At 37.9% G+C, this 9,927-nt stretch overlaps 1 protein-coding gene across 3 annotated transcripts; it reads left to right on the forward strand.

The window, feature by feature from the left end:
* Positions 1–3,431: 3,431 nt before the first annotated feature.
* Positions 3,432–6,232, forward strand: si:dkey-51e6.1 (uncharacterized protein LOC558617 homolog). Of its 3 annotated transcripts, none has more exons than XM_026946846.3 (3): positions 3,432–3,628; positions 5,780–5,904; positions 5,993–6,232. In XM_026946846.3, exons 1-3 carry the CDS (start codon positions 3,487–3,489, stop codon positions 6,041–6,043), a joined length of 318 nt encoding a protein of 105 aa, XP_026802647.1. In that variant the 5' UTR covers positions 3,432–3,486; the 3' UTR covers positions 6,044–6,232. The 3 variants fall into 3 exon arrangements, with proteins under 3 accessions (XP_026802647.1, XP_026802645.1, XP_026802648.1); XM_026946844.3 differs by having other exon boundaries at positions 6,001–6,232; XM_026946847.1 differs by lacking the exon at positions 3,432–3,628 and adding an exon at positions 3,635–3,779 and having other exon boundaries at positions 6,001–6,232.
* Positions 6,233–9,927: the final 3,695 nt, after the last annotated feature.

The raw sequence follows: 9,927 nt of genomic DNA on the forward strand, positions 1-9,927 counted from the left end.
TGAGTGTATAAGCTGTACAGTGTGCTATACATATATATGGCGTATATGCAGTGTATAAGCTGTACAGTGTGCTATACATATATACGGTGTATGTGCAGTGTAGAAGCTGTACAGTGTGCTATACATATATATGGTGTTTATGCAGTGTAGCTGTACAGTGTGCTATACATATATATGGTGTATGTGCAGTGTAGCTGTACAGTGTGCTATACATATATATGGTGTATGTGCAGTGTAGAAGCTGTACAGTGTGCTATACATATATATGGTGTATATGCAGTGTAGCTGTACAGTGTGCTATACATATATATGGTGTATGTGCAGTGTAGCTGTACAGTGTGCTATACATATATATGGTGTATGTGCAGTGTATAAGCTGTACAGTGTGCTATACATATATGCAGTGTATAAGCTGTACAGTGTGCTATACATATATATGGTGTGTGTGCAGTGTAGAAGCTGTACAGTGTGCTATACATATATACGGTATATATGCAGTGTAGCTGTACAGTGTGCTAGACATATATATGGTGTGTGTCCAGTGTATAAGCTGTACAGTGTGCTATACATATATATGGTGTATATTGAGTGTATAAGCTGTACAGTGTGCTATACATATATACGGTGTATTTGCAGTGTAGCTGTACAGTGTGCTATACATATATATGGTGTGTGTGCAGTGTATAAGCTGTACAGTGTGCTATACATATATATGGTGTGTGTGCAGTGTATAAGCTGTACAGTGTGCTATACATATATATGGCGTATATGCAGTGTATAAGCTGTACAGTGTGCTATACATATATATGGTGTGTGTGCAGTGTATAAGCTGTACAGTGTGCTATACATATATATGGTGTGTGTGCAGTGTATAAGCTGTACAGTGTGCTATACATATATATGGTGTATATGCAGTGTATAAGCTGTACAGTGTGCTATACATATATATGGTGTGTGTGCAGTGTATAAGCTGTACAGTGTGCTATACATATATATGGCGTATATGCAGTGTATAAGCTGTACAGTGTGCTATACATATATATGGCGTATATGCAGTGTATAAGCTGTACAGTGTGCTATACATATATATGGCGTATATGCAGTGTATAAGCTGTACAGTGTGCTATACATATATATGGCGTATATGCAGTGTATAAGCTGTACAGTGTGCTATACATATATATGGTGTGTGTGCACTGTATAAGCTGTACAGTGTGCTATACATATATATGGTGTGTGTGCAGTGTATAAGCTGTACAGTGTGCTATACATATATATGGTGTGTGTGCAGTGTATAAGCTGTACAGTGTGCTATACATATATATGGTGTGTGTGCAGTGTAGCTGTACAGTGTGCTGTACATATATATGGTGTATATTGAGTGTATAAGCTGTACAGTGTGCTATACATATATATGGTGTATATTCAGTGTAGCTGTACAGTGTGCTATACATATATATGGCGTATGTGCAGTGTAGAAGCTGTACAGTGTGCTATACATATATATGGTGTGTGTGCAGTGTAGAAGCTGTACAGTGTGCTATACATATATACGGTGTATGTGCAGTGTATAAGCTGTACAGTGTGCTATACATATATATGGCGTATGTGCAGTGTAGCTGTACAGTGTGCTAGACATATATATGGTGTGTGTCCAGTGTATAAGCTGTACAGTGTGCTATACATATATATGGTGTATATTGAGTGTATAAGCTGTACAGTGTGCTATACATATATACGGTGTATTTGCAGTGTAGCTGTACAGTGTGCTATACATATATATGGTGTGTGTGCAGTGTATAAGCTGTACAGTGTGCTATACATATATATGGTGTGTGTGCAGTGTATAAGCTGTACAGTGTGCTATACATATATATGGCGTATATGCAGTGTATAAGCTGTACAGTGTGCTATACATATATATGGTGTGTGTGCAGTGTATAAGCTGTACAGTGTGCTATACATATATATGGTGTGTGTGCAGTGTATAAGCTGTACAGTGTGCTATACATATATATGGTGTATATGCAGTGTATAAGCTGTACAGTGTGCTATACATATATATGGTGTGTGTGCAGTGTATAAGCTGTACAGTGTGCTATACATATATATGGCGTATATGCAGTGTATAAGCTGTACAGTGTGCTATACATATATATGGCGTATATGCAGTGTATAAGCTGTACAGTGTGCTATACATATATATGGCGTATATGCAGTGTATAAGCTGTACAGTGTGCTATACATATATATGGCGTATATGCAGTGTATAAGCTGTACAGTGTGCTATACATATATATGGTGTGTGTGCAGTGTATAAGCTGTACAGTGTGCTATACATATATATGGTGTGTGTGCAGTGTATAAGCTGTACAGTGTGCTATACATATATATGGTGTGTGTGCAGTGTATAAGCTGTACAGTGTGCTATACATATATATGGTGTGTGTGCAGTGTAGCTGTACAGTGTGCTATACATATATATGGTGTATATTCAGTGTAGCTGTACAGTGTGCTATACATATATATGGCGTATGTGCAGTGTAGAAGCTGTACAGTGTGCTATACATATATATGGTGTGTGTGCAGTGTATAAGCTGTACAGTGTGCTATACATATATATGGTGTATATTGAGTGTATAAGCTGTACAGTGTGCTGTACATATATATGGTGTATATTGAGTGTATAAGCTGTACAGTGTGCTATACATATATATGGTGTATATTCAGTGTAGCTGTACAGTGTGCTATACATATATATGGTGTGTGTGCAGTGTATAAGCTGTACAGTGTGCTATACATATATATGGTGTGTGTGCAGTGTATAAGCTGTACAGTGTGCTATACATATATATGGTGTGTGTGCAGTGTAGAAGCTGTACAGTGTGCTATACATATATATGGTGTGTGTGCAGTGTAGAAGCTGTACAGTGTGCTATACATATATATGGCGTATGTGCAGTGTAGAAGCTGTACAGTGTGCTATATATATATATATGGTGTGTGTGCAGTGTATAAGCTGTACAGTGTGCTATACATATATATGGTGTGTGTGCAGTGTATAAGCTGTACAGTGTGCTATACATATATATGGTGTGTGTGCAGTGTATAAGCTGTACAGTGTATTATACATATATACGGTGTGTGTGTGTGTATATATATATATCACCATTTTTCTGAATGTGATCTAAATATTGTCTTCAAAACTGTCTTTTTTGTTCTGGTTCTTTTTAAACCCTCTGGCTATTTTTTTATTTAATTTAATTAATTTAATACCATAAACCATAAACTGTCTTTATAAAACCATAAACTGTCTTTATAAAACCATAATATATCTGCCACAGAGTTGCAAATGCGAAACGTCGCCCAGTGGTCAGTAAGTTCCGCCTCTTCTTCATTTTCATTGGTTCCCCTGACCAACCAATCGAAATACTTCTTCGCCTTAAGAGGTTTGAGCCTGAAATAAGCAGGAGGTTGAGCTCAGCAATGGCTGACTGCTTGAGTAAAGTCCCGGACGTGGAGATCGACCCGGACGGGAAATTTAAATACATTTTAGTGAGAGTAAAGGTTAAAGGTGGAACCGACCACAAGGACATAGTGAGAGGCACAAAGAGTGCTGAGTACCACAGTAAGTTCCTGCGAGCTGGCCGTGCTGCTGTAGTGCCACTGCATGCTGAACATGGGTGTCAAAACCTACACACATGGCTTTACACACGAGCTTCCTGGTGTACTGCACCTTGGGGATGGCAGGCTCATGTTCTCTTTCCACAGCGAATACTGTGAGTTATTTTTTAATAATAAACTGCAAACTGGAAGGTGTGTATCCGGCCAGGGAGCCTACAGGAGCAGGCAGTCACGTGACGCGCCCAGTTTCACCACAACTACTCTTTTATTAGCCTAACCAGCTAGTATCGGCCAGTTAACCAACCTAGATTACATTTACTCTTATGAGTAATAAAGATCAAATAAAGTTTGGTTTGGTGACGGGAAAGTGGGATCAAAAACACTGAAACAGCCAAGAAATCAGTCCCAGTTTTTTTCTTTTTTTTTTTTTAAAAGAGAAACAAACAGGGAAGGTAGCAGTACAGCTCAGCAAACTCTCCAAGTCCTCAACCAGTCCAACAACCCAGTGGCACTTACAGCTCATAAAGTCATGTGGGGTTTAAAGAGTGTCACTCGGTGTACTGTATGCTGCCAGCATGCACTTTCACACACACTGACCTGTGCTTTTACTCATTTGTGCCATATATGCCTTTTTTATTATTATTATTTTATAAAAATGTGGGCAGAAGCATGAATATTTGAATAGTAATTAATTACTACATTGAAAATTTAAATAGTAAACTTACCTAAAATGCTCATCCCTACTAGATAATATGCCACTACACATTTAGTGTCCTTTCTATTTAATTACAAATGTAATGCAGTGTGCAGTGTGCTGTTTGGAGCACAGCAGTTGAGCGTGTCCTGACTAGGCTTGGGATGAGTGATGATAGTTTCGGGAATTGTCGACAGATTCCAGCTATCGCACTGGCTTTCAAGGCAGATTTAAATGTCCGTCGGAAAACGTTTTGTCTGTAGCTTTAAGATCGATGAAAATAAAGTGTGTTGTGTCTCGTAATATCTCGTGTTTCCTGTTTGCAGTTTTAAATTTTATTTAAAATTTATAATGAGCTTAGTTACAGCTAATAAATACTTGTGTTGCTAATAAATATGTTTAATTGACATTATACTTTATAGCAGATGCTGATCAGATGCTGATTTAATACTTATTACAGTGGGTTCAGAAAGTATTCAGTTCCCTTCAGTTTTGCACACTTTGTGTTATAAATTTAATCTAAAATGGATTCAATTTACAAACCATAACCCACAATGACAAAGCGAAAATGTGTTTTTAGTAATTTTTGCAAGGTTATTAAAAATCAAAAACTGAAATGACTTTTAGATAAGTACTCAGACCCTTGGGTAAGGCACTCTGGATTCAGCTCAGATGTATCCTGTTTGCTGTGATTATCTGCAGGTGTTTCTAAAACTTGACTGGAGTCCAGTACGGTGAAGCTTGGTGGTGGCAGCATCATGGTAGTATGCTCTGGGGGGTGCTTACCAGTGGCAGGGATGGGGAGACTGGTCAGAATTCAGGAAAGGATGAATGCAGCCAAATACAGAGTGGTCCTTGAAGAAAACATGCTTCAGTACACATGACCTCAGACTGAGACGAAAGTTCACCTTTCAGCACGACCCTGTGCATGAAACAAGTCTCTGAATGTTCTTGAGAAGCCCAGCCAAAGCCCAGACTTGAACTCCAGAGAACATCTGTGGAAAAACCTGAAGATTTTCACAGATGCTCCCCATCCAAACTGCTTGAGAGGATCTGCCAGGAAGAATGGGAGAAACTGCCCATATCCAGGTGTGGAAAGCTTGTAGAGAATTACTCAGGAAGACTCGAAGCTGTAATTGCTGCCAAAGGAGCTTCTACAGTAAAGAATAAACCCACTGGTCTGAATACTTAACTAAATGAGAGATTTCAGCTTTTGATTTTTGATACAATTGCAAAACTTTTTCTCACTTTGTCATTATGAGTTATTGTGTGTAGATGAATTGCCAGAAAGTCAATTTAATCCATAAATACATATAAGTTGATAAGTTTACCCAAAAAACTACCAATGAATGTAGTATATATAATATATGTTGGGTGGATCTCAATGCTAACCTTTCAGAGATTAAAAAAAAAAAAAAAAAAATTCAAACACCTCACATGACCTCATCTCTCTGATTTTAGATCATATCTTTGAAAAGTTGAGCCCTGCTATGGATACTCTAGGTCTGGAGTGTACCTGCCTTGGTGGTGGAAAGATAGAGCATGACAGCAACAAGAAGAAACTAAGAGTGTTTGGAGAGTCTACGGTAATTAAACATTACCTCATTATTATAGTTAGTTAAAAAAAGCTTCAGAGCTAAAAAGCTTTCCCTCAGAATGTGTTCTCACATGTAGTGTTTTAGGGCTATGGAAAGGCTGACCATGCAGTCACAGTGGGAAAACTGAGAGCTGTCTTCAAAGACTACGAGATCACGATGGAATGAAAAAAAAAGGGGTTGACTTTTATGATGCATTATCTGTTTGACATCAATGTGCAAATAGCTACCTTTCAGTATTCACAGCAATATGTATGTTACTTTCTACAGTAAAAATGTTGATCAGATCGTGACAAATAAAACTACTAAAGCTACTGTACTGTACTGGTTCTGTCTTCCCTCAGTCCTCTGAGATTTTAACAATGTGAGATGAAGTTCATAAAGGAAGCGAGTGTGTGATGTGTACTGTGAAAAACACATCCTGGCTCCATCACAGAATGTGTCTGTCTGCTTGGAGGCCAGGAATAGTACAGATGACGCACATCACCATGCTTTTGGGTCACTTCAATACAGAAAAGTTAAAATTAATACATGCTTTCACTCTGTACTCATCACATAGAAGAAGAAAATAATGTGGTTGATTACACGAATGGCTGCTTTAATCAAGCACAAATCAGGCAGAAGCCTGTGAGTTCCTTTTCCTCTCATCTTCCTTCTTTGTGTGCCAGCACTTCTGGGAACAATAGAAAAGATTTTGAAGGTGCCAGACATTAACAGATCTTATCAGCTTTATAGACATGTCTGTACTGCATTGTTTTCCCATAACAAGATTTTTATTAATCCAACTTACAAATATCAGAAATGCATTAATAAGTCAAAAATACTGTTTTAGGTCATGTTGTCACTCAGTGTTTAGTTCAACAGGATTATTAGGACTCAGTGATAGGACTTCAAGGAATGCACTGAAGCTTATTTGTATATAGGTACTGTGAAAAAGTCTAAATAAGTTCTGCAAAGATGTTTACAAAGTAAGGAAATAAAAACATTAATAATAAATACCAAAAAATAACTATAAAGAGCAGTAAACAAAAACCAAAAGTAAATCAAATTAATATTCGATGTGACAGTACTTTGACATTTCTGCAGAATTTCATGCTCACTGACAGCCTCAAATGATGTTTTTAATCTGAAAGGTGATCTATTCTTTAATATATTATTTAGTGACATTAAAAAGTCTCTGCAACATTTTTTTAAATGAATGAAAATCTGAAATTTGCTCTTTTCTACTGACACACTAATGCAGAAGGCAAAAAAAAAAAAATCTAAAAATATTTAAGCCAAATTTGATATATAATTTTTAGTCAGTACTATACACAGGGAGAGCCGGTCTTCATCTTTTGTGACACAGGAAGAAACTCCTTCTTTGGGCAAGCCTCCTTACAAGAACATGATATTGACTTTGTTCTCGTAAGTGCTCTGATAATCACAGGAAGCCGATAATGTTCCAGCAGAGACCACAGGAAACTGATATTTACGGAGGTGTGTTTGCTTCCACGTGCTTGATCACCTACGGGAATTTTAAGGAGACTTCTCTGTTAAGCAGGAGCTTAATCGCAATAACATGGAAACATCAAGAAAAAAAATGGTTTTAACCATTGTGCCACAATTGGCCTAAAAATCAGTAGTAGGCATTTATAAGATGTTTTAAAGGAAAAGTCCTCCCTGAAATGCATTAAATATTTGTGATATACTAAGTGATTTTGGTGTTAATTAGTTGGTTAATGCTGTATTTTCTCTGTTCCTGTGAGAATTTAGCAATTGTGTGCCACACTGACGTCACACGGTGACATTGCTGGTGCAGTTTCAGTGATGTTTAACAGGAGAAAAGTAATTCATCTTACACATAAGGGACAATGGTCAGGTTTCACTGTTAGCATCTTTAAAAAGAGCAAGAGCTTATTTTCTCACTCCCCATTTTCCAGCAATGTTCGATGTTGTATAAATGAGAAATCTAATGTAGACGTAGTGGAATCATAGAGTTACAGAATGCAATGCAGCTGGATGACGCAGCTGCTCACGGAGTTACAGTAGAGACTCAGGGACTCGGCTCGGCTAGTTAGCAATCTGCAACACGACAAGCGTGATGGCACTGACGTTAGCATAAAAGTTTGAGTGGAGTGTGCAGATGAGGATGTGAGAGAGCTAGACAAGACTAAAGACTAAAGTTCGACTCAATTCAATTTTATTTGTATAGCACTTTTAACAATGGGCATTGTCACAAAGTAGGTTTACAGAATAAATACATTCAAATTAAATTAAACTAAAATAAATTGTAAATATGTGAATGTATCCCTAATGAGTAAGCCAGAGGCGACGGTGACAAAGAAAAACTCCCTATAAGGAAGAAACCCTGAGAGGAACCAGACTCAGAAGGGAGCCCATCCTCATCTGGGTGATAACGGATAGTGTGATTAAAGCGCTGCTGCATCGTTCTCTTTAGGACGTGATGAGTTTCCACTGGCACTACGGTCAGCGAGCAGTCAAACCGCATTGAGGATAATGTTGAAAACCGTTAAACAAAGTGAAAACAGATCAATATGTAGATGAAAGAAGTTTAAAAAAGACAACTCAGCATATCAGTACAAAATAGATGTATGCTATTGAAGATCACATGTTAATTGTAAAGATTTCTATCTTTCAGGGAGATTTTTTTTTTTAAATATAAGTGTTCTTACAATAGTTGATAGTTATTTTTGGGCCTTTATGCAATGCTACACTACTTCAAAGCTATGAACTAAAAATTTACAAGAAAACAATGAAACATGAAACAGTTTGGGAATTGTTTTGAGAAAACCTCAGCATTTTCTTTATATCTGCATTTGGGAATATTTTTACATTTTGGCCATAAACAATCATTCAGGAAGTACTGGTATGGTGGTGAAGTGGACTCATCTCAGTAGGTAGCCTATGGAATGGTGTCATCAGGTATCTGAGTCTAATAGAATAACGAGTAGGTAGATCTGTCCACACAAGAAAAAAACAAACAAAAAAAATCATTTCGACAATTCTAAAAGCACGGTGTATTTGTGGCGGCCTGGGAATCCCTTCACACTGTGAAATTTTCCTGAATTGAAATATGTTTCCCTTTTGCGAGTGTCTCAATCTGAAATAAAATTCTAGCTTTCTAAGATTTAAAGTCTGGTTTCACCCAAAAGTGAAAAGTGACACTAACACTGGAGAAATTTCTTATACAGCGGCTTGCATTATGTATCCATTCTCATTAAACTTTTCTTAATTTTGAAATGTTTCAACCTGGAACTGAAATGGATTTCACTGAGATTATACACTCATCTGGCCACTTTAATAGGAACACCTATCATGCTATTCATGCAATTATCTAATCAGCTAATCATGTGGCAGCAGAACAACACATAAAATCACGCAGATGCAGGTCAAGAGCTTCAGTTAATGTTCACATCAACAGAATGTGGGGAAAATGTGATTTCACTGACTGTGACTGTGGCATTGTTACTGGTGCCAGATGGTCTGGATTTATTATTTCAGAAACGTCTGATCTCCTGGGATTCTGATGCTACATTGAGCACAGGCTCACTGAAACTGGATGGTTGTAGGTTGGAAAAAGGTCAGGTGACGTTTTTCTAATCTTCATCTGTCCCTACAGTTTGTGCCCACTGTAGCCTCAGATTCCTGTTCTTGGCTGACAGGAGTGGAACCCGATGGGGTCTTCTGCTGTGCATTCTGAGATGCTTTTCTGCTCACCACTGTCTTATTTGTGTTCCTGTAGACCCCATGTCAGCTCAGACTTGTGTGGCTGTTCTTCTCTGATCTCTCTCATCAACAAGGTGTTCCACCTGCAAAACTGCTGCTTTGTTTGTTTTTCACACCATTCAGTGTAAACTCTAGAGACTGTTGTGTGTGAAAATCCCAGGAGATCAGCAGTTCCTGAAACACTCAAACCAGCCCGTCTGGCACCAACAACCATGCCACAGTTAAAGTCACAGAGATCACACTTTTTCCTCATTCTGATGTTTGATGTGAACATTAACTGGAGCT

Source organism: Pangasianodon hypophthalmus, chromosome 19 (genome assembly GCF_027358585.1).
Source record: "Pangasianodon hypophthalmus isolate fPanHyp1 chromosome 19, fPanHyp1.pri, whole genome shotgun sequence".
Taxonomy (NCBI): Eukaryota; Metazoa; Chordata; class Actinopteri; order Siluriformes; family Pangasiidae; genus Pangasianodon; species Pangasianodon hypophthalmus.

What these genes read in the sequence shown, in the direction of transcription:
- si:dkey-51e6.1 (XM_026946844.3), top strand. Translation starts at nt 3,487, where the DNA reads ATGGCTGACTGCTTGAGTAAAGTCCCGGACGTGGAGATCGACCCGGAC. An exon ending in AAAGAGTGCTGAGTACCACA is followed by an intron (nt 3,629 to 5,779) that starts GTAAGTTCCTGC and finishes CTCTGATTTTAG; the next exon opens with ATCATATCTTTGAAAAGTTG. An exon ending in GAGTGTTTGGAGAGTCTACG is followed by an intron (nt 5,905 to 6,000) that starts GTAATTAAACAT and finishes GTAGTGTTTTAG; the next exon opens with GGCTATGGAAAGGCTGACCA.